We start from the raw sequence: 25,541 nt of genomic DNA on the forward strand, positions 1-25,541 counted from the left end.
AGATTTGAGATAGGAACGCTGATGCTAAAATTTCCTTCCAGTCATTAGACAGGGCTTACCATTGTTTATAAACAATGACTAAAAGGATTGGTAGCAATTTGACTGCATTCCTGTAATTGCCATCCTGGTGTGCTGTTCATGGCTCAAAAATAAAACAGCCTTGTCCCAAGGAGTCTACAATCTAATTAAGTAAACCAGCAAAGAAAATACTGCCCTTCCTATACAACAGGTCAGTAGGATTGGTCACTGAAGGAAGTATTTCCACTTTGCAGGTCAGCCTGTGAATCTGTCATTTCTCTTCTGCTGAGCTACTGAAAGTCTGCACAAATATGAGTTACTGAAACTTACCTCCAGAACAAGGCTGCAAAGTTCAACACTTGTTACAAAGGACATATAAAATTGCAAGTTAAATAGAAATTTTAAGGTCAATTATTCCCAATAAGAACACAAACATCAAAAATCTGTCCAAAAAACCCCAAACACAATCTGCAACACTTTACAACTGTTCCTGAAATTGCATAGCTACAGACTCTGTACATGTAAGATTAGGAGCTTCTAAAGGCTATTTATTTCATTCTCTTCAAACTGTTTCAAGATGCTAGGAATCCTATCAGCCTTGATGTTAGACACATTATACTTGTGAAACAATGCAAAACCACGAGCACATATTAAACATCTTATTTAAGATCTTCATATGCCAGAGCAACAGAAAACCCTTTTTAAAGTGCTATACTCAGCAACACACTACTGGCATCCCATTATATCTAAACTAGGGTTTCTTTAAAAAAAATCCAAATTAAACAACTTGTAAATTGTGATTGAGGGGAAAATCCTCCAGGACACAAGGTCAGGCTGGTGAGAATAGTAACAGGCTTGGAAGAACAAACCACCATATCATTTAGCCACTGGTTTACCAGCATATGGGCAGGGGCACACAGCATGGAGAAAGTCAAGGGCAAAGGAACCTGCCAGCTTTAAATAGGCCATTTTGATCTTACTCTCTCCATCTATCCTAGTTCACATTTTGCTAACTCTAATTTCAGCCCATTTTGGTAAATGGAAACTTATGTGGTATTAAGTCATAGTTGAGAGATGGCAACTTTTACAAAACAGTTCCACTGGCTTCACAAAATGCTCCTGTATATTAACAGGATTTAGCTCTTGTTTAATGAAAACACACAACAGCTAAAATATGATCCAGTTTGCTGCAGTTTTAATTCCCTTGCTTGAAAGCAGCTTTTTTGAATCTATGCTTATGGAGTTATCCCAGTTAGTGCAAAACAATAATTTTATTAAGGAATAGTCACTTAAGAACAACACACCAAAACAAACAAAAAATAAAGTGGTCATAGCACCAGCCTGACAGAATTCAAGAAGTGTTTGAACAATGCTCTCAGACACAGGGTGTGACTCTTGGGGGTGCTCTGTGCCCACAGAGTTGGACTTACTGATCAGGGGCTGCTCTGACTTGGGACTGGAAGACACAAACACCATCTAATGGACCAAAAGGAAGCGTCTGCTATCAAAACTACAATCTTAGAGCAATCAATTCAAAATTAAAATTGAAGTCAAGGGTCTTGCATGAGTAAACTCAGTGTTTACAACTCGTGCCTTATATCTCAGAGGAAGAAAACCTCTGACATCAGGCTTTCTTGCACTTTCCCAAGAGCTGGGCTTCACATATTAAAACTAGTATTAAATTCTGAGCACATATGCAAGCCTGCTGCATTCAGAAACTAAAGAGATGCACATAATAGCACAGGTAAAATCCTGCTCGAATTAAAGCCAGCGTACAAGATAAGCAAGTTATGGGATTCAAGTTAAAAAAAAAAATCAACAAGAAGCCTACTGGTGATGAATCAAACTGAGGCTCAGCCACATGTTGAGTTCTTACAGAAATACCCAAGAACTTTTTTTTTCAGAAGTGATTTATATATTGTTTAATTGCTTATCTGCTTCATATGCAGCTCACGAAGAAATGCATATAGATTCAATAAACACAAAATGTGTTGCCTAATGCATAAAAATGAATAACTCATGCAGAAAATAAAATCCATTCATTTGTAGTCTGCAGGAGACTATGTCCTAATCTGCAAATACTTTTCAGCACAGAGAAAACCTCTGAGGACTGTACATAGATATTGGTAGGGAGAATAAGAGCAAATAATGAAAAAAAAAAACCGAGATGCATTTGAAAGACTCCTATACTTAGCTAGCTGGAACTGAAAGAAACAGGACTAACATATGTTATTTAAATTGCATATTGATGTTAATATGTAAAAATTTGGATGCTGTATGGTTAAAACTAACACCTATGCAACATGAGGGGGTCACAAACATGAGTAATCTTCTGTGTATGCACCAACTACTAACCACTATTATGTAATTCAGAATTTATGTATTATATAAATAATCTAACATAGAGCAGACAGCACTGGAAGATATGGCCTAGAAATGACAAGATTTTAATCTTTAAATATTTTTTTGAGCTGTTAACTCAGCATCAGCCATTTCCACTCCATACACAAGTGGTTTTTAATTTACCCTTCTAATCATTACTGCCATCAAGCAGCACTGCATCCTCAGTATTTACCCCTATGTATCACTGCTGTCTCGATAACCAAAGTCTGCAATTCTTGCTAATAACGCAAAATTTTTTTAAAAGCTGTTAACATGTAAATGAAACGTTGTCAAAATTAGTACTGCCAAAATATCATCCTGCAGAAAGGCAAGACTAGCAAAGTCAAAAATATATTTCTGAAAACAAAGGCTCACACTAAAGATACTGTCCTACAGGAACAAGAGGTTGTTGATGTTGATTCCAATCTTAAATAATATTTCAGTATTACTCTTTTCAGTTAAAAAAAGGAAATGTGTATTTTTCATGAAAAATTCCTTGTTTATTCCATATTTATGACCTAGGCCAGGAGCAATTAAAATACCAGGTGCATAGTTATCACAAAATTATTTAAGCTGTAAAAACTGAAATAAGTGAATAGCTCTGTTGCAGCCATAAAAATAATCCAAATAGGGTAGGCAGCATCATGCACCTGTCACACCAAATGGCGCTACAGAAGCACTGCAGTTGGTGGTTTTCTTTTTGATTTGGTGTAGTTGATGTCCTAGCAGTCATAGTCTTTATAGATGGGTCCCTGGGTAACAATAGCAGCAATGTGGAAAAAGAACTCCTCATTCTCTCAATCAACATGAAGTATCACAAACTACTATAAAATAAAAACTATTTTAAGAATACCTGAGTGAGGCCCCTCTGATGATGCAGAGTTTGCAGACCTCTAAATAAGAACTGTCAACTTAGCACGATGGCTGATGGAATAAGAAAACTGTTTGGAAAAAAGGACAGCATCTACTGTCACAGTTATTACTAAAAAAATACTCATTTAAGATACTAACACAATAATGCCTAAAAACTAGTTTTACAATTTACATATATTTTCAAAGGGCTTAGAACAATATTCCTGACTAGAAACCACTGAAGAACTTGATCTACTAAGAGGAAAAAAACCCAAAAAATGTAAACAAAAAAATCCCCAGTTTATGACCAAATAGTAAAGCTAAAAAGTAGAATTTCTCATGGGTTTATGGGTGCTTCCTTGTCTATATAAATTGTTTTGGGGAGACTGCAAGCATTGAACAGACAAAAATACAGACAAATGATTGGCAAGGCTAGTTTATGTCAAAAGAAACCTCCAATGGACTAAAAAAAAATAGTCTAGGATATGTATACGATGACAAATAAAATGTAACAATAGTAAAACTACTGCATTTTAAAATATGTTAAATTAGCCTAATCAAGTCAAAACAGTAACCTGAGCCTCACTGAATGAAATTCAGAGACTTCTGGTTGATGTATGGATGAAGTCAAGAGCAATCAAAATGCTGGGATGCAAAACCATGGACTGTTAATTTCCACAAGGACAGCATATTCACTTCTCAGGAGTTATACTACACATCACAGTGGGCTCTGAGACAGAGCAGAGGATACCTACAGAGAGAAAAGGCTGTGGAGGTGGTGTGACTGGGATTGGTTACTGAGAGTAAGCAACAGAACAAGGGAAAAAGTGTAGTGAATAGAGAATTTGGGGTTTTTTTTTGATTTTAATATCCTAAAAAGCCACAGAATTTAACAAATCACATAAAAAGGTTAAGTCATAGAAACAGAATGGTTTGGATTGGAAGGGACCTTAGAGATCATCCAGTTCCAACACTCCTGCCATGGGAAGGGACACCTTCCACTAGACCAGGTTGGTAAAACCCCCTTCCAACCTGGCCTTGAAACACTCCCAGGGATGGAGTGTCCACAACTACTATAGGCAACCTGTTCCAGTGCCTCACCACCCTCACAGTAAAGATTTTTTTCTACCACCTAGTTTAAACCTACTCTCTTCCAGTTTGAAGCCATTCCCCCTTGTCCTGTCACTTCAAGCTCTTGTAAAAAGTCCTTCTCCATCTAATTTGGTGGCTCATTTCAGGAAGACTACATTTAGGTCACTCCAAAGCCTTCTCTTTTCCAGGCTGAACAATCCCAATTCTCTCAGCCTTTCCTCACAAAGAGAGGTGCTCCATCCCTCTCATCATCTCGGTGAACTCCTCTGGACTCACTCCAGCAGGTTCATGTCCTTCCTGTGCTGGGATCCCAGGGCTGGATGCAGCACTGCAGGTGGGGTCTCACCAGGGCAGAGCAGAGGGGCAGAATCCCCTCCCTCACCTGCTGCCAACGCTGCTTTGGGTGCAGCCCAGGGCACATTTGGCTTTCTGGGCTGCAAGGGCACATGGCTGGGTCATGTCCAGCCTCTCACCCACAGCACCCCCAGGTCCTTCTCAGCAGGGCTGCTGTGGCTCTGTTCATCCCCCAGCCTGGAGTGATACTGGGGGTTGCTCCAGTCCAGGTGCAGCACCAGCACTTGGTCTTGTTGAACCTTATGAGATTCCCATGGGCCCACTTTTTGAGCTTGTCCAGGTCCCTCTGGATGGTATCTCTCCTTCACAAAGTTTCAGCATGTTTAGTGCTTGGTGATGCACAGTGTGTACTAATGCTGAAAATTTAGCAAGAGATACCCAAGGCTCAATCACAGTTTATCCACTGATTTCTCTGAAACGTAATAACAGAAGTCTGATTATATTGCTAATAAGCCCTTAATTTTTCTGAATCTGGGATCAAAACTGAGTACACACCACTGCAACTATTCTGAACTTAGACCTTCATTACAAAGGATTACTAGAGAAAGTGAATGATCCCCCATGAATCCACTTCAGAGCATTCTTATTTTCCTCTGAAGCAACTGCTACTGGTCACAGAGCACTGCAGTGCCCAGGGCTCAATTCAAAACTTGTGTGCACTCACACTACACTGCTTTTCTCTCCACTTTGTCTTATCTGCTATACTTGTGTAGTTAATGGAAAATATTTCATTTGCATCTAAAAGTATTTAATTAATCATACACACTACAATTTATGTTCCTTGAAAAAAAAAAATCACATGTTTTCATATGGATAAATTGTATCTTCAAGGAATGGAAATTAGTGTTTTAAAATATTAATTAAAACTTAAATTAAATTTCTTAAGCTTAATTTTTATGCATTACCAGCAGAGAAACAATGTCTCTAGAATTATAAACAACATCATAACAAATTTACTCAGAGTTGATAGGAACATAAATCTTTCTTCTAATTAAGCATTTTTCATAAATAAAAGACAACTAAAGATGAAACAGATACAGCTCCTTCACTTGCATTTTGTCAGATCAAGCTAAATACAGGTCACTGTTACCTGATAAATGGCTTCAGCAAAATGACTTCTCATGTTTAAATCTCTGACATGAGAAGAGGAAATGGGAAAAAGCTGAAAATCAGTGGACATGGACATTCCCATTGAGACCATTCTTAACTAGTACAAAGAAACACCATGGAAATAATAACAGGGAGAAGAGGAACAGAGCAGCAATGGAGTCTTGACAGCCACCCCAAGTTCTCAGAAAGTCAATGCAGACATTACTAAAGTTGCTGAGACACAAGTTTGCACATGCCATACATTAACTGCCATATAGGCAGGAAGGAAGGAAAATGTATTCTGCACATCCCATACACATACCAATTAATTTGTCAATTTTTTCAAAGCTAAACTTTAGAAAAGAAAAAAATATGAGAAGTGCCCAAAGTTACAATTTTAAATCCTTAATAGACATCTCTTCCAATTTTCAAAAACATTTAGCCCTCAGCAGCTCTCTATACCCAAAGATCATGAAAAAAACATAATATAACAATATGAGGAGGAAGGCTAAATGAGATTACCTTCTCTAAATGACAAAGCTATTTGCATTTAAGTGGCATGCAAGTAGTAATTACATTTTGCATTTGCATAATAATGAAACAATCCTTTTAAGAAAAGGTGTGTCTTGTAGAAGCTTCACAATGAGTAACTTCACATCTTAAAGTAAGCCTTGCTTCACTTACAGAAGCTTTGCTAGTGCCACTCTAACTTCCTGGGGCAAACCCTAACTCACTTCTGTAACCTGCGCCTTGTAACTGCTCACTGATCTGAACAGCTAAGTACACACACACAAAAACACACATAACCTGTTAGCTGACACTTTAGGCTTGTTAGACACTACTGAGTTATTACAGACTATATTATATTTATTATTTGAAAAGAAATGGATTTCCCATCTAAGATGAATAAAGATAAATTTTGATACCAACATTCTAAACTATGTCTTTCTTCCCACTCCAACATTTTTTAATATATAAAAAGTCAGTATTTTGACCCATATTTTTCATGCACCAGTTAACTAGAAAATTACAGAACCTGAAGAGCTCAGATAAAATTCATCACGGGGATTAAAACAAGGCATTCCTCCTCCTCCTCCATAGCGTGGGATGCTACTGGAATGTGAATTAAAGCCTCTCAAGCCTTTGAAAAATGAGGACCCCTGAATTTTTAATTTTGTTAACTAATCATTAGAGAACTGGAAATCACTGTGTTTCTGAGTGTTTGATAGGTAGCTGCTTCCATAAAGTACATTTTTAATTTTGTAAGAGCTGGCCTGTTTCCCAGCACATTGATTTGTGGGACCACTACTTACAGCACCTAGAGCATAATTAAATATTAAGTCCCTCCTTGATGTATGCAAAGTCTGTCTAAGAGGATTAGTAGACACACTGAGGGTGGCTTTCACACGTTTTCTGGTAATTGAACACTGCAATATCATTAAAATTATCTTTATTAAATATAAATCCACAACCATACTTTATAATATCTGCTGTCCCTTTATGTGCCAAGGAATGGTATAGGGAAAGAGGGATCCCCTAAAAGCAGGTAAGAAATGCCAAGCAAGTAATAATACAACAATCTGGAGGTAAGATAATGAATACATTTTTTTCCCTATTTGCAATTTAAAGTTTGTTAAAAAATCCTGAAAACCAACAACCATTAAACACATCCCTGTAAAATCTAAAACCAGCATTTAATCCATAGCCCCTTCCCCCTCCCACTTATTTTAAAATGTGTTTTGTTGGGTTTTTTTTCAATTATTTTGCTGGATGAGAAAGGATGACCAAGATTAATAAACATCTAGTGATACTAGAGAAAGTGATGTCTACAGACAAGGTGGGCAGACTGACATAATTTGAAAGATGCGATTCCTCCTGTCTACTTCTTCATCCACGATTACTCAGCAATCTGATTAAACTTTTAAGCTGTCCTTCAATACTCCTTTCTGTAAAACAGGGTTGCTTTTAAAGGTCTTTGCCCCTGAAGTGTGAACTTGCACAAGAAAACTGCAACTTAACTACAATGCTCTGCCAAAACTCATATAGAAATCTCTCCCTGCTTTTCAGCAGCCATGTAAGAACTGACTTCTGCAGGGTTCTTGTTCCACTAACACACCTGAAGGACTGGGAAACATCTAGTTTTCAATCTGCTATTTTATGATGATATTATCCTTGTCTGTTAATTCACAAAATATGCAAACTTAGTAAGATCTCAAACAAGGCCATCACTTGCTTTTCTAGTATCAGTTTGCAGACTAGCTATTTGACATCAGGTGACTAAAAGAGGAAAAAAAATGCAAAATAAATAGTCTGCTTACTTAAGACCACTTATTTGTTTTCTTGGACATTTGAATTTCAGTGACAGGAATCTAAAGGACAAACCAATATGACTCTTGTGTCTAAACAACACATCAGTTACCTAGCACAAAATATTTGAAGAAAAGAAAGGGTTCTTATCAACCACACTGAGCTTGAGCTGACATGAAAATGAGAATAGTTTTTAATATATTCCAACAGGATTCTTACAATTGCACTCTGTAGCAGAAATTGGGGTGCATAAACAATGATTTTTATGTATGTACATTTAAACACCGCTTTCACTTTTTACTGTTAAGCCTGAAAGCTATTTCTACCTTTAGCCAAATAATAAACAATATATACAGAGAAATGAGTATTTCGGTGCTGTGTACATATTTTTCATAGTTAACTCTGAAAGGTTTGATCTTATCTAGTGAATTATTCAAGCTTTATTACATGTCTTGTACTACTTGCTTACTCATCAGCAAAAGTGTAAAGCACTGAAGTGATCAGCAACCTGTTATGAGCAGATGAACTGTTGCTCAGCCAGTACAAACTTCCCTCAAAAAAGAAAACCACATTTTCCTGCTGGAAATGAGGAGAATTCTAAAAATCCCTTCAGGAAACAGGAAGTAACTGATTATATGGAGAGGCCTGAACAGGCTGGAAGACTGAGCCAGCAAAATTTGCACAAGGTTTAGCAGCTGTGCTGCACCTGAACAGCACAGGTGGGGACAGCACAGCTGTGGCTGTCTCAGCTCTGCTGAGGGGGCCCTGGGGCTTCTGGTGGGCAGTGAGCTACACATGAGCCAGGAGAACATGAAATGCATTCAAGTAAGTCCTAAAATTTGGTTTTGTGACTAAATGGATGGGTTTTTCCTTTTACAAAGTTGTATACATTCTGACTTACAAGATTATGGGAGAAAATAAATTTTGATAAATATTTAAGGTAAAATCACAAGTGTAATGAGTCTCATAAGGCTTCTGTCAAATACAGGTTATTTTTCTGTCTTCTACAAGCATGGCTGAAAGCTATTATCTACCTCTAGCTTTTTTCTTAAGACATACTCTAGTTGAATGTTTTATAATTGGAACTGATTTTGAATTGGAAAGCAGGTCACAGGCAACACAAATGCTGACAAAGGACTGAACTGAAGATGAAGAATCCAATCACAGACACCTGAATAGTAGTTGAGGAGTTAAATGCTGGTATTACTGTAAATAGGAAAGAAAAAGTCATTTCCAAAGAAACCAAGAGATAAGTACTTTCTTTTCCTTTTAAGATTTTTATTAGGATTGTTCCCTTGGATGAATCTAGCACAGCAAGTCAAAACTGAGATATTGCTTTTGTTTTATATGAATATAAAGTGGGTTTGTTCATAGATTTTTTTGGGAACTATTAGAAATATTCTATTTTTGTTCTGTAAGATCTTGGCATGGGGGGAGGCACTTAGAAAATGAACAAAAAATAACTGCTTCTGAAGAATTCTACATGCAGCAAGAGCTATTCACATGATTTCAAAACTGCTACATATTCATGCAGTAATATTTAAAGGCATAAGAAAAAAAGACAGTGGCCAGCAATTATCATTCTAATTCTGAATAAAATGTGACACCAAGTGGAAGATAAAGAGGGAAGTAAAACTGACAGAAAAAAAAAAATGGTCAGAAAAGAAAGTTACAAAAACATCAATGTTTAACATGGAAGAAAATCACTAGTGCTCAATCAAGTTCAGTATTATATACTCCTGATCCTAAACAAACATCAGAGAAGTCCCTTACCTTTATATAACTTTGTTTTTCAAAGAATCAGAATGTATCAGAAACTTGATTTAAAAAGGACAGTAGGATTAGTTTCCAGACAGCAGGATGCATCACAAGTATATACAGTGATTCATTATGTAATTCTCACATAAAAGGAGTCTAATGCTGTAATTTGCAGCAATCAGTGTTAATACCTTTGTTTCAGGCCAGCAAGCTCTGAGAACAGCTTGTGTCCTGAAGTACACAAGTAGCTTGCTATCCTCATCACTGAGATGGAAGGCTTGCTCCAGAATTTGCAATACCCTGATGCGAGGCTTTACTGCAACGGAGTCGTCCCCACAGAAAGGTCTCAACCACTCCAGGAGGTCATCTGAAGAAACTATTTTCTCCCTGTAATGAAACAGTACCGTGTTAAACAGTTTCAGGAAATAATCCTAATGAAAATACTACATGCATTTTTAAAACTTAACAAGCACATTCAATATGTAAGAAATATGTTACACCAGGAAATGGAAGACCAAACCATGTCAGGCTGCAGAGAAACCAGTCCTTGTAAATCAGGAGCTGACGGTTTAAGAACTTTTTCTGGACTTCAAATAACCATGTAATACCATAGGAATCCACCTGTACACTTCCATATTCTCCCACAAACTACCCTGGTACCATACAATGGTGCTGGGTTTCAGCATCTGGAAATCCAAGTCTTTTCATGGTGCCTAGGCCTCACTGATTCCTGTACTACCAGACCATCTGACTTCATGGAAAACCAGCTTGAATACTTGCATTTTTAGTATGACATTTTTATCTCTGAATGCTTATTCACACTGTCACCCTGCACTCTTTTTCTTCCTTTACAAGCCCTTTCTTTCCATTCCACACACACAAATTTATTTTCTCCCAGTTGCAGCTCTAGCCCTATCTCTTTTTTTTCTATACCATCTCTAACCAGCTTTATCATTCTAAGTTCTTAGCATGATAATGATTGCAAAATGCCCAAAATCCTTAGAAAGAAAAAAAGAGAACTGTTAAAACCACTAAACTTTGGGGTCAGGCTTTGTTAATTATAAAAACTCTTTAAGTATATAATTTGATTCAGAAAGTGAAATTATATCAAGTACATTCTAACTGTGTGGAAGCATTCACAGTTCACAGAGCACCATGAACTGACCAACCAGTTCACAACTGGAGACAGAATAATCTGTGATGTCCCTTGGAGGCTACAGACTAACAGGTACCGAATCAGTAAATGCTGTTTTAACTTTCAGTAATATTTTAAACTCAAGCAAACTTTTTTATTAAAAAAAGAAGCCAAGCAAGTGACTCCTGGTAGAGTGTGATTTGTAACTAATGTTTCCTTATTTGTCTTAACAAGACAGATGGGAAAGTAATACGAGACAGAAAATACCAAGTTAACCTGTCTTGCAGCTATGAAATAATAAACATTGACATCTGAGGTTTTCATATTACAAGGATTTCAATTTTACTTAGGCTTTATATTGTCTGAATGATGCTGTTAGCCCAGAACTCCAGCTGAATTAGACATTCCTTTGCTGAAGAGGTGGCATTCAAACTGTAAATTGGAAGTCTGGGAACTAAAGGAACTTGCTGGAATATTTGAAGAGTTTGTAGAGCTTGCACTTGATGCTCATATATGTTTTCCTGAGGAAAATATTTCTGTTTTGTAAATTGATTAGCTGAGATTTAAGGTAGTAAGTATTTCAAGGAATATAAACAATCTCTTGCAATCATAATTACGTTCACTCCAGGTTATTGTTTCAGCAGTTAAATGTTGATGAAGTATACAAATAAAAGACTCCAGAAACTGCATCTCAAAACAGGCATCGACTCATCCATTGTATCTTAGAATACTGCACACTATATTTACTGCAAATTTTTACATCAATCTACTTCAGTATCCAACATTCAACTAATTTACTTTCATTGAAGAAGCCTCAAAAAATAGTATAGCTGTTTTTGTGTGGCTACCAGAAAGAACAAGATTTTATTGTCATTATTATACATAAATTCTTTGTTTGTACATCTAGGGAAGAAAAAAAGCTGTTTGGGTTTTTTTTGTTTGTTTGTTTCTTCCCTGTCTTTACAGGGAGTGAAATGCAAAATGTCAGTGAGACATACAGGCCATTATATGATTGGAAGTAAGGATATTCCCAAAAGAGGAGAAACAATGTGGTTTCTGCACTATACCTTATAAATATGGACAAACTTAGATATCTAAATTCAGATATCTGAAAGTGAATCATTATTATTTGCAACTTATCAACTAAATTGAAAATAAAACAGTGACACATTTCTGTTAGATACACAATCTGCAGTAGTCACAGATGAAAAGCTGTTTTCTCATTTCACTATAATACAAAGTTACCTAAATTTTAGGTTCAGTGCTTTCTTCCACATGACCAAGTGAAGGTCTTTCAGGATTCAGATTTTGAATACGAAAAATGATAGCCCATTCCAGAATAAAGTCTTAGAAAATTAAGTGCATACCCATTATATATATCCACAAAGAAAAATCATCCATATTCAGTATTGCACCTTCAAAGCTTTCATGAGAAGCATCTTTCAAAGTCTTACCCAAAGAATCCATAGAGGAAGCTCTTACCCTTTTTCAACACTTGCATGCACTGCAGAAATTATACCTTCGAGGACTCCAAGTGGATCTTTCTCTGTTGTAGATGAGTTACCATTTCCACTGTTAAGGGAAGACAAAGTTACCATTAAAATTGTCCTTAATATTTTATCTCACGCACCTGTATGATTTATATCAGTTGTTCAATAAGAATTTTCCAGTTTTGCTTCTTAACTAGTACCTTTATTTTTGTGTCAGAGTAATGCAAAAACTGACAAGAAAGAGTGGGGAAAAAATACTAAAACTTTTAAATGAAGCTTGAAAGAAAAAGCATAGTTAAAGTTTAATGCTTCTAACACAGATTAGTTAGGCTAGCAGAATATTCACTTGTAATCCAGCTACTTTAAAGATCAATATGAACTAACCAGACCTAAAGTTATACATAAATGTCACTATCTTTTCTGTCTGAATCTTTTTGCAGTATCACTGTTGGCTTAAATGAGCTCAAATGTAACCTGAGTCAGTAGCATCCTATCTGCTGATTTCTCTGGGGTCAAGCAATCATGGAACAGCAGCCTCTGTGCACGTATGGAATAGAAAAATGTCCGTCACTCCTATCAGATGTTTCAATTAAAAATACAGTTTTCTTCTGGAGGTTAAAAGGTTGTGAAAATTGGGTCAAACAAACAACCAAACAACCAGCCCAAAGCCCCTTTGTAGGAAAGTACACTTTCAGCTAAGATTTCCATTAAACAGACTCAGTGCTGACAGAGGGAGAAATTTTGCCCTGGTGCTCCAACAAAACACACAGTGTCTCCCCATGGAAACCACTGCTGCAGAAATGATGCCTGGATGAACTGGAAAGACAGCTTTGCCTGTCTTAAATTTGTCAAAGCTGCATTAAAGAAAGCAAAAAAAAGGCAAAGTTATCAAGTTACCTGACTGCAGATGATTCAAAAAAACCCAGAGAAAAAGTGCATTTTCCCTACAGTTCATCATCATATCAAAGCTCTTCTACTACTAAAAATGTCAGCCTCTTCCTAGATCTGCTCTTACCAATAACAAACACATGCCCAGACTACTTTGATTGTTCTAAAGCAAAAATACTACACAGCTGATAGTAACATGCAGAAATAACCATGATATTGCAAAATAATTTTTGTAAAGAGAGAATATTGACAATTTTGTCATTTACTGCATCAGTAAGATATGTTTCCTATAAATTATACATATCGTATATATAATATATATATATATTTTAGAGACCTTAATCTTTATAATCTTAAATGCCTTCTGGCACTCAGAATTTTCACTGTTCATATTTTTATCTTAGTAAGTGGCCAGCACTCCAGTGAACAGTGGATTAAAAATCAATAGGACTCTATTCGGAACAGATGCAAGATGATTTGTTGCATAATGAAAATTTAGCATACTCATTTTATATTATTATATTGTATTCCTAAAGTTTGAATAGGGGTAGAAGACTGTTGACACTAGTCTTTTTCTCAAAAGATACTGTACATATGACTGATAGAAAAGCTGTACTTAGCACCAGTATTAGCATATGGTAACTAAATAACTTTTTTAAGAGTGAAGCTTAAATCTAGATATTTTTCTAAACATCTTCAGAATACTTGGAAACAATCAAATTATAATTTGTAGTACAGAATAGAAATATTCAGGGTTTTAAATTCTCAGAGACATGGTATGTCAAAAGATAAAATCCACTTTTACCAAAACACAAAAAAAATTCATTCTCAGAAGAAAAAAAAAAAGAAAAGTGTATTTTCTCAGAAAGGAGACATAAAGGAACTGAACACTCTGCTTAGGAAAAAGAAAAAAAAAACAAAACACACCATATGGCAGAAGTGTGGTAATGGTAAAAAAGCAGACCAGTACTCAAATAATCATTTTATGCAACTGGCTATGTGCATTAGGAGATGGTTGCAATTTCCTTTAAAAACAAAAAGCTGAAAAAAATTTATTTATGTCCCTGGAGTGAAGACAGATACAAGGCACTTCATTAATGCTCTTTTTATAAGCCACATTGCTAGTGATTTGTTTACAGGCCAGATTTAAACTTTCCATTTTTTTGTGCCTTTTTTTCAATTAAGTTTGTAATGAAAACACATCTACAAAGGGCATTAACAAGGCACATCAAAAGATAACTGGAATACTTATAAAACTTGCATGCTAAGAAGAGAATGAGTATTTAAACAGAAACAAAGAGGACGTTTGCAGCCCATCAGTACTTCAAGGGGGATTATAAGAAAAATGGTGACAGGAATTTTTTACACTGAGGCTGGTGAGATACTGCAAGAGATTGTCAGGAGATGTGGTGGATGCCCCTTTGCTGGAAATATTCATGAACAGACTGGACAGGCTCTGAGTACCCTGATCTAGGTGAAGATGTCCCTGCTCACTGTAGGGGGCGTTGCCCAAGATAATAAAAGTTCCTTCCAACCCAAAGTATTATATGATTGTACAGTGTACAGAAAGTGAGTTCTTACTGCTCTACTTGCACTTACTTATGTTTAGTGTACATGAACAACTATCATATCAAAGAACACCCCAATTTAGAGATCAGTTCCGGATAGTCCTAGCCCTTTCTCTTCAGAAAACCTTCACCTCTCTAATCAGAAATGAAAGTTATTAGCTCCTGTCACAAGCAGGCTCTGAGCTCCTCAAAAAAACCCTAAAACAAAACAAAAAACAAACAAACAAACAAACCCAACCCAACAGGGGTCAAAAGAAATGTATATGCAGAAGTTAATGGGCATTTCTGCAAACAAAAATATCACTGTTTCTGACAATACATCTGCAAAGCCTATTTTCAAGAACAGATGTATGAACATTTACAGGAAGCTTCAAGTTTGTCAGACACAGATAAAGGTCTTTTACTAAGCACAAGGAAAGGAGAAAGAAGGTTAATCTAAACAGTAAGCTACAGTTATCTAGAATAAGGAAATATTTTAAAAAATCTAGTAAGATTGAAAGCTAGCCATTTGTTAAGCTTAGTACTGCCTTTACTGCCTAGTGGTTAGAAGAACTAAAAAGAGATGACAGCTCATGAGATAAATAATCCTGTCAAGTTTCCACAGATTGCTGCCTTGTTCTTTTCTTAATAATTAATGTTTAAAAATAAGCAGCTACTAACAGAAACAAATATAATTAATGAAGGATTAGTCTTCCACACAGATTATATGCTATTTTATCAATGTTTTAAACAACAGAACATGATTCAGTGCTCACCTCAAAACTCCTAGGTATGAGCTTGGTGTAATTACACAGATAAAGGCTTATTTTGATTTCAGTTCAATGTCAGAAAAAGTTATGTATATTTAATCACATTCCGCAAACAGAATAAAGCACAAAGAACGCTTGGAAGAATGAATTAACTTAATCTAAATTTTTTAACCTAATTACTGTATTCATTGAAAATACTCCAGCTTTATTTTCCTCTTTCTGATTCTGCTTTGTCATATTAAAATATGAGGAAAATAAGGAAATAACATACTGATGGGTGTGATCATTCAAAGGTGGGGAAAAATGTTTTAATGGCAAACCAACATTGCCATCCAAAGTACCATAAAATCATTATATACAAGTTACAAAATTACTCTGTATGACCCCTGCTCAAATAAGATAAGGTAATAAAAAATCTGACTTTTTCATCCTGTTAATGTAGCTATTCTTTCTAACAAAGCTGGATTTCAGAAAACACTGGGCATTAAATAAGGAACTCAAAAATTCACCAAAGCTTTCCTGCTCACTGCCTAATGAATGCTTTCAAAATTCCATGAAACACTATATCTCTGTGGACATCAAAGAGAAGAACTCTAGGAGCAGCAGGTGAAGGGGACCATAAAGCCTTCAACAAACAAAGTGTCTTTCCTGACTGACCAACCACAGACATGCCTGCAGTCAGGGATCATGGAACGTTTCCCATCCATCATGTGAGTGATCTTCAGCAAGGATTAAATGGAGTCTTAGGTAAGACTAATTCAGCAACCATTGTTGCTAAAATATTTTCTTTTGCTTTCCACAAGTTCACAGTTTCTACTGAAGAAAGAGGCAACTGATTTTTATTTATAATAGCTGTTTCTACAGGCAAACAAGGAAGTACATAAGTCATACATAAGTCATCAAAATATGCTCTGCTAGAGAGCTTTTACAGATAGCAGTGCAAGAGTTTCTATTTTGAATTTTGGGTGCCAGAACTAGAAAGTTGAGACGAAAGTAATTAAAAGAACTGGAGGCCAATACTACTCTTAAAACTGTAATTTAATGATTTACAGATTTATAAATCACAGAATCTTGAATTAGGCAAATAACTATGTTATATTTAACAAAAAATCTGTTTCTGAGAAGGTATCAAAGTTGTTAAGCGTGTCATATCATACACTGCTATAAAATGAAGCCAAAAAGTAACTTAAGCTTTCATGAAGGCTTTACTTTCTAAAAGGTTCTTCTGCAAGAATGACTATATATGCTAATAACAAAAGGTATTTTACAGTGTTTGAAGGGTGGTTATAGTTAATGCAACTGAAAGAAAGGATGTGTATTTTCAGTCACAGAAGTGGTTGACTGTTGCTTAATTTTCAGGCAGATCACTGACAGTACCGTAATTTTTCATATCCATACAGGCCTCTTTCACTTGTGTTTCCAATACCTTAATTATATTCCTTGTCACCACAGCTAGAGAAAATCCAAGTTCACTGTTACAGCCTTACAACTGCTACTTTGAAGGTTAATTGTCAAAGAAGGAATTTTCCAACACAATCTCTTTCAAAACTAATGTATAAAATAACCACTGTGTAACATATGTTGCATTTATTGAGTAAAAGTCTGCTTTTCCAAGCTACACTGGCAAGACTACTTCTTTAATTGCAGAAATGCAAGTATTGAACGAAATGTTGTAATTTGTGTAGTATCTTGAAAGTGAACATCTGAGAATAGGACAGAGATGAATCCAATTTTACTCAAAGAAACAACATGAATACCAGCAGGCTTAAGAGATACCAAGCAACAGTATTTCTTTTAATTTCTCCCTGTATTTAGATTATATTTATTGCTTTCTAATATTAACTCTTTCTAAACTGCATGATAGGGAGGATATTATCTTAAGTATTTTTCTATTTTATGCTAGGTTTTCACTTCATGCTCCTTATTATTGTAGTAGATAAACTTTCCATAGTTCATAATGATATGAAATTATCCTTCCCTTCAGAAAAAAACAGCTGAGTAGGAGTGGAATATTTCTACTGACCACATTAGGTCACATCACACACCGAACAAGTTTAATTGAAACTTCAAACTCATCTGCCCATCTTTGCCACTACAGTTTTCTCGAGACAGTCATTCCCCTCTTTCCAGTGAAGTGCTGCATAGGAGTTACTTGGGATGATCACTGTCCCCGAACATTAAATCAACTTACAGTTATTCCAGCCTTGCAATGCATATAAAGAACAAGTAATTCAGTTCACAGAAAAGTGTTGATAAGAAGCAGAGTAGAAAGGAGAATTTTGATAGGTTTCTCATACTCTGCATGTTAATGAGACTCATTATAGTCAAAATAACTGGACTTAGTGAGCTTTGTATCCAGATACATCACATTGCTAGTCAGGAACAGCAGGACAGTTATTACCTAAAGCTAAATTATTCTTCAAATGGACAAACCCAGAGAAGAAACACTGCATTACTTATGTTGCTCTGCAAAAGCTCTATCATCATTGAGGATGCTGTGAACACTCTTAAACTGAGTGACAGGAGAAATCAATTTTCTGCCAAAGAGGACTGCAAACAATTTGACAGGCTGCCTTCTTTTCATCTGTGGCACTTCAATCTGCTGTAATATATACATGCTGAAGAAAAAGTAGAGCCATAGAAAATTTTCCATGCTAGACTCGTTTTCCAGTTCCTGGTGTGTGCATTCAGATCATCCTGCCCATATAATTTTTCTGCATGCAGAACAACAGGATAAATTCTCAAAGTTGTATCTCTCTAAACTGGTCTTAGAAGTGCTAAACAGTGTTTACCAGATATCTAACAGCAGAATACTCTTTCATACTTGTCACATGTATCTCTTTAAAACAGAAATACTTCAGAAGAGAGTTTTGTATGAATAGTTAAATGAGAAGGAACTGTTCAATTTATAATGGATAATTTATAAAATTATCCTCCCCTGCTTCCCTGTACTCCCTTAAAAAAATGAGGGGGAATAAAATATTTCTAATGAACCAAACCAACCAGCACAAAAAACCCCCAGCTCCCAGAAAAGGCTCAGAAAGGCTTTCCAAAGATGGAAACTGTACAACTTCTGGTAGGACACACTGTTGTGTAGAAGCTATTACTAGGCCTCTGCTGCCCAAATGCCTGCATGAGTTACCATTTCCAATAAACATTCCTTTTAACTCTGTTTAAGAGGGAAGAATTATGTGCAGTTGTAAATGTTACAAAAATTCACAAGGGCACATACACATAATGGAACAATGCTGTAAAGCAAATGCTTTTAACTAAAAAGCACCAGTGCTTTTTAACACTGGTTAGAAACAAAACACTGCTCTTAAAACTTTAAGAACAGGATAGGATAAGCTCTTACTTTGTTCAAATTGTTCAGACTTCCCCAACTCGTAAAAATATAACTAAATATGAAATTATCGGTAAACAAACATAATCAAAGAACTCTCATGCTACTGCAAAATCCAGGCATTAAAAGCAAACAAGTATTCACTGCAAATAACAAAACAAACCAACCAACCAAAAACCATAACAAACTAACACACCAACTCAACCATCCATAAAAAAACCCTTCAAAAATCCAGAAGAAATATTTTTGTGCTTAATTGAGGAAGTGTGCTTACCTTAATAAACCTACAATTTTTTTAATAGCACATTGGACAATATCCTGGGGAGAAAAGCCCAGCTCTCCAACAGCCACCTGTAACAACTGCTGCACCATGTCCAGGGGCTGACCGTCTATACACATAGTTACTGCTTGCTCATGGATTTTTTCCTTCTCCGACCTTGACAGATCATATAAATAGCCATACTTCTGTAGTGTATCCTGTGAACAGATAGTTTTTGGAACACTAATCAGTGTACTACTTATTTACAGGGCTGTATTAGTCTTCCTTTCTGTTAGGAATTAACACATACTGAGAAAAAGAAAAGATTGATGGAACTTTCAAATTTTCAAACCCCAGGTCAACAAAAGCAAAGGTAGAAAACATTAATAAAATATGACAGAAGACTGATGTCTATCCCTACTAGTCATGGTAATACTCAAAGCAAGTACTTGATCAGTAATCATTACCTGTTCGCTGCTTTTCAAGTAAGTGATAAAACTGTGAGTGAGTGTTTCCAGATGAGCAAGAGATTGTTGCAAATGATTCAGAGTTTCTTCATAAGCAGCAGATGGGTTTTCAGCATCTTTCATATCATGATCTGAAGTTTTTTTCCTTGATTTCTCCGAAAGATGTTTGACTGCCTTAATAGCTTTCTTAGTCACTTCTATTCTGACTTCAACTGGCAGCTGAAAAAGATTGCTCAATTATTTATTCATTCATTACCTGTATACTAATATCTGTATTACAGCATTGCCAAGAGGTCAGGTGGCCCCACAACACAGCATAAAACTAAATGAAGTATTTAATAGGGAACAACTTTGTTTCTAACATGTCATTCATTAAAAAAATGATCAGTATTCCAGTACTTTCTTCTGCTGTCCTTCTTTTTACTGATCTTTTTACTAACTCATGTTCACTTTAAACCATATGAAGTTCTTTTCCTAATAATATTTAATTTTTTTGTAGACTGACACCTTATAATCTTTGATTTTTAACTCTTCATTGAGAGATATCTGAGAAATATTTTACAAGGCTGACTGATAACTCACTTAAGGTTAGTTCTGCCAGGTTTAGACTGCTATTTAAAATATATCTCTAAGACCATAACCATAAGCAAGAGCCCCAGAATGACTGAGATTTTTTAAATCAATCTATTTAAAGCCCAAGTTATAGAAAATAACAGTAACTATACAGTACTTTAAAAAACCTGTATAACTAGCTGTATCTATGCATTAAACTGAAACAAAGTCTAACTTTCCTGTTTCAGGAAAGACACAGCTTCAGCTCAAAGTCCAAAATAAAGTCTAATGTATGATTTTAGACATTCACATATGATTTATTCATTTGTAACTGCAAGTGCAGTTTTAACAGTGCTTGCAATATACTTTCTAATGGATGGGAATGTCCCCTGCCTGAGCTCTAGACCCAAAGCATTAGGTACTTTTACCATCAGGTGTTTTAGTGACGGGAATACTGAACAAAGACATAAGCAAATTTAACTTTCAAGTTGAAATACACAAGAAATGAAAAAAAAATTCTTGAATTTGCATGACACAGTGAATAGGAAATAAGAAGAATTATCATAGAAGAGGGCAAATAAACTGCTACAGCATTATTCATACAAAGTCCAAGAGATGTTCACATCATGAATTAAACAAGCTACTTGCAAAGCCATAAAAGGTTTGATAAGGAGATTTTAGTGGAAAGTTTTACAGTTTACATGCTTCCCCTGCCTCTCGCCTAGATAAAAAGTCACAAGTTAAAGATCTAGAATTTACTCCTGTATTTTTGTGCTTTAGTGTGCTGTGTATTAGTGTGAACCACAATAATGGTCTAATGGATATTTTTTTATGGACGAAAGCAAAATAAATGCATTATTATTAGAGCTAAGAAAGTTTGCCAGTTTTAACACAATACAAAGGGAATTTTACTGTACAGTTTCAAATGCAACAGAGTTCCATTCCCACTCAAAGTAATTGAGTTTGTTACTGCAAACAAGGCCTCAATATCAGGTTTTACTCTACACAAGGAAAAATTCATAGTCCCCACATCATATTAAAATCTAACAACTACAGCTGGATTTATATATCATTTTGTAAACATGATAAAAGAAGGAAACAGCTACATATTTCATTTTTTCCTCTTCTGTGTACATTCAAATGTTCAAAATGCAATTAAGAGATATGTAATAGGCAAACAATTTAAGTATTCCATCTAACTTACATCCTAGAGAACGGTGTCAACATACTGCCAGTTTAGAAGTCATTTTGCCATAAGCACAATCAGAATAAAGTATTCAGACTTAAAAAAAAAAAAAGAAAGAAAATTCAGGCTTTTCCCAAGCCTGCTTTAATTTTGCATTCAGATTTGCATAGTGCCAAAATTCAGCACTGTGAACATATCACTTCTCTGGTTACTTTATTCCAAACCGTGAATAGCTCTCCTCTGTACTTCTAGTCAGTTGCAGTAACGAGTTTTGGTATCAGAGCCAGTGATAAAAATGTAGCTTTGGGGCTAGTTCAAGCTTTGTTTGTATGTGAAGTGAAGTTTTATATTTAAAAAGCTTTTACAGTTTAAGAAGATTTTTAAATCTATAGTCTATAATGTGTAATAAAAAAATCCTAAAAATCTCTTTTCAAACCAAAGAATATCACATACTATTTCACCTCAACAAATTTTACTCCTCAGGGTAAAACCTCACCTCATAAGCCTATTCTCCTCAGAGTATATAAGTACTTCTTAATAAAGTATAGTACAAGTAACATTTACTTCTATGTGAAGATGCTGACCCTGCTACTCTTATTGTCAGTGATTAACATGCAAGTGTGAGATTATGGAAGCAGCTCCACTCCTTTTAATGGCACAGGAACCTGGGATCCCAGCAACACTGAAACACACAAAAGCTGGAAGGGGCCTCCAAAGCGTATCTGCTTAATCAGAGCCACCTAGACCTAGTGGCCGAGAACCATGTTCGGGTGGCTCTTGAGTATCTCCCATGTGGGATGACTCAACAACCCCTCTGTGCAACTTGTACCAGTGTTCACCCACCCTCATAATGAAAAATGGGTTTTCATGTTCAGATGGAACAGCTGGGCACAGTTCCTGTATCTGCTGCCAGATCACAGTATGGCCTGGGTTGGAAGGGACCTTAGGGATCACTTAGGTCCAACCCCCTTGCCTTGGACAGGGACACCTTCCACTAGACCGGATTGAAAGCCCCACCCAGCCTGGCCTTGAACACTTCCAGGAATGGGGCATCCACAGCTGGGCAACCATTTTTCCTAATGTCTAATTTAAACCTACTCTCCAGTTTGAAGCCATTCACTCCTCCTTGTCCTGTCAATACATGCTCTTGTCTGCCTCCATCTTCCTTGCAGGCTCCCTTCAGGTACTGGAAGGCCACAATTAGGTCACCCCAAAGCCTTCTCTTCTGCAGGCTAAACAATCCCAGTTGTCTCAGTCTTTCCTCACAAGAGAGGTGCTCCATCCCTCTAATCTTACCCAGCTCTTTGTTTGCTACCACTGAGCATGACATTAGATGTCACTGAGCACACCTTTGGTCAGTTGTCCTGGCTGTCCCTTAACCACTTTTTGCCTTCCTGCAGCCTACTCAGGGCTGAGGCATTGAGATAAAAATTAAACCTCGACACCATACATGCAGCACGCAGCAAGTCAAAATCCTAGTGTGGTATCAACACTGCTTCAGTCACAATCCAAAGCACAGCCCCATTAAGGCTGCTATATGAAAGTTACCTTCATTCCTATCAGACCCTGTAAAATACATCTGGAAAAAGTTAAAAATATGTAAGGAACCAGTTAAAGAAAATATATTAGTGAAGTTTCCTATTATGCACTCTTGAAGCAGATTTAATTAAAGTAGCTATATAAATGAAAGGCACAAGAAAGTACCTTGCACTGAAACTAGAAAAAGAAGTACTGCCAATACCCCTGAACAAAAAAAAAAACAAGGTCAGGCAAGGCAAACCGACTTGAATGGAGCACAGTGATAAAAAGTGATAAAATGAAGCCAAGTAATTTCAAAAAGTAACATCTGAATGCAGTCACGCTATATAAGAACATTTCTTGAACACCTTCAGTGAATGTCATGCCCTGTCTTTTTCCTTAGTGTATTATACAGCATTAAGTCAATAAGCCAGACAAAAGACAGTGAACAATATTCTGGGCTTTTTTTTTTAAAACTAATCTTTTTTTATACAGTTATTTTAAACAGAATTTAGTGTCTTTAAAATCAAGTCGATGCAGGTCAATATCCAGTTGTAACAGGTTCCCATTCCTGACCTGTCTGGTATGTGGTCAAAATGAGGACATTGTATTCCTGCTTGAAGAAGCAAAAAGGGGAAAAAAATGATCAAAAGAGTATTGCTGACTCAGAGGAAATAAGTCAACATTTTGCTGCAAGAGAAGTTCTTTTAAATATTTTATATCAGAATTTGGGAAAGAATTTAGAAAAGATGGAATGTTAAACAAAAAACATCATCAGCTGTAGTCCGAAATAATGTGGCTCAGCCCATGGAAGGTTGCAAGGGAGTACCTATGTAAGGAAACTTTCAGCTTCTCTTTCTCTCCAGAAGACTTGACTGATGACACCACTGCTTTTTATTTTGCTTTTCCTATCTAAAGCTGTAGCCTTTTCTTCCTAAACAACATATATTGTGCCAATCTCCATTTGTAGTGAGTGTTCAATAATGAAAACACAGTGATTAAAAAGGATTGTTTTCAGTTGTGTTTTTGTTGTTGCTAGCTTTTTTCCCAGGGTACTGTTAATCAAAGAACCATCAGGGCAATGACCTATGAGCTCTGAAACAGATGGTTCTTCAAAGACATAACCAACACTCTAGCACAATGACCAAAATGCTAGCAACGAACGACTTTTTAAAAAAATCCCCTATCTTAAATGCTTTGCAAAGATCACAGAAACAGGAACAAATGGGAAATCATCACAATAAGAAGTTGATATGCTCATTGCTATAATTAAGAAACTATGACATCAGTATTATTTAAAAGCAAAGAGCTGCTAGAAAAAAAGATGACAGATTCAAAATGCATGCAAAAATATAAGCAGTCATTCCAATGAATATTTGGAATATCTCCCATTTAGAAAGAAATCTGTTCCACAGATGCAAATAGCCTATTCTTAACATTACAGAGATCAAATAATTTATTATTTAGTCAGAAAAACTGAAATAGTTATAGCGCTAAAAGCATATCTGAGTAGAAGCGCCAGAAGGAGGAATCTTCTCAACTGCTAGCAGCAGTGAGCTTCTGTGGTTAAGGGATCAGTACTTCAGTCCTTCAATGTGTGAGGAAGGCACTGACAAAGCAGTAAGGTCCTTGCCTGTTTAATTTACCACAAACACAAAAAACATTGCATCAATCTTGACCTTCTTCACCTACATTAACCATGTTACTTTAGTTCTATGGTTTACTGAAGTCCCACTATGATGCATCTCTGCTCACACAGTTCCTATCACACAATGTCACCACTTCATGAACCCTTAAGGCCTGGGACCTGAATCTCATCTTCCAGATGGTAAGTCCTTTCTACTTATTTTAAGAAACATGGGAGAAAAGAATCTCTGGCCTCTTAGAGCTAGAAGTACCTAAAACCATCACATCCTGAACTATAGTGAGTATAACAATGTTAGTTGCCTTTTCATAAATGCAACCTCCTCATTCATTTCTCCAATTCAGACATTCTATCAATCCCTCTGTCCAGTCAAGCACTGCTCAGTCAGTCACTGCTGGCCCAATTAATGAGAAAACTAAAACAGAGAGTTTTTGGAAGGGAACAGGTGAATTAAAGGGCCCCTTGTAAAAGCCCATCACATTCCTGTCTTTGTCAGGAAGAACAAGGAGTTGCAGAAGCCAGCACTAAACCCCTGTGTTTTCATTCCCTTTTGCACAATTACACATTCTGCTCCCAGTTTTTTTCCAAATCCAAGTGGCACACAAATAGAAGCAGCTGCCTATTGCTTTGCTGGTCCACCACTGCAGCTCCTTACTGATACACTGGAACAGCAGGAGACATTCTGATGGCTATTTGCTAAGTTCCCACAGAGTGACAATAGCAATGCTATCTCTGAAGCTGAACTCATGTAGCCTACACTGCTATGTAACCAATGTCCCACTACCCCTTAGCACTCGAGACTTTTCTCCATTGTTTCTGACCAAAAGGGGTTTTTCAATGGAGATACTATTCCACAAGAATAACAGTGGAGTGCATCTCATCATTATGG

General features: G+C 36.3%; 1 protein-coding gene across 1 annotated transcript in view; it reads right to left on the reverse strand.

The window, feature by feature from the left end:
* Nucleotides 1-25,541, reverse strand: part of NBAS (NBAS subunit of NRZ tethering complex) — a 161,626-nt gene that overhangs the window by 25,524 nt on the left and 110,561 nt on the right. Inside the window, exons 45-48 of the mRNA XM_005521850.3 lie at nucleotides 19,752-19,970; nucleotides 19,300-19,502; nucleotides 12,470-12,559; nucleotides 10,044-10,239 (exon numbers count right to left, since the gene is read on the reverse strand). Coding sequence (XP_005521907.3) covers nucleotides 10,044-10,239; nucleotides 12,470-12,559; nucleotides 19,300-19,502; nucleotides 19,752-19,970 — 708 coding nt within the window. The remainder of the gene's footprint in view (nucleotides 1-10,043; nucleotides 10,240-12,469; nucleotides 12,560-19,299; nucleotides 19,503-19,751; nucleotides 19,971-25,541) is intronic.

Source organism: Pseudopodoces humilis, chromosome 3, assembly GCF_049639895.1.
Source record: "Pseudopodoces humilis isolate 2021_Gansu_Grassland_sample_001 chromosome 3, ASM4963989v1, whole genome shotgun sequence".
NCBI lineage: Eukaryota > Metazoa > Chordata > Aves > Passeriformes > Paridae > Pseudopodoces > Pseudopodoces humilis.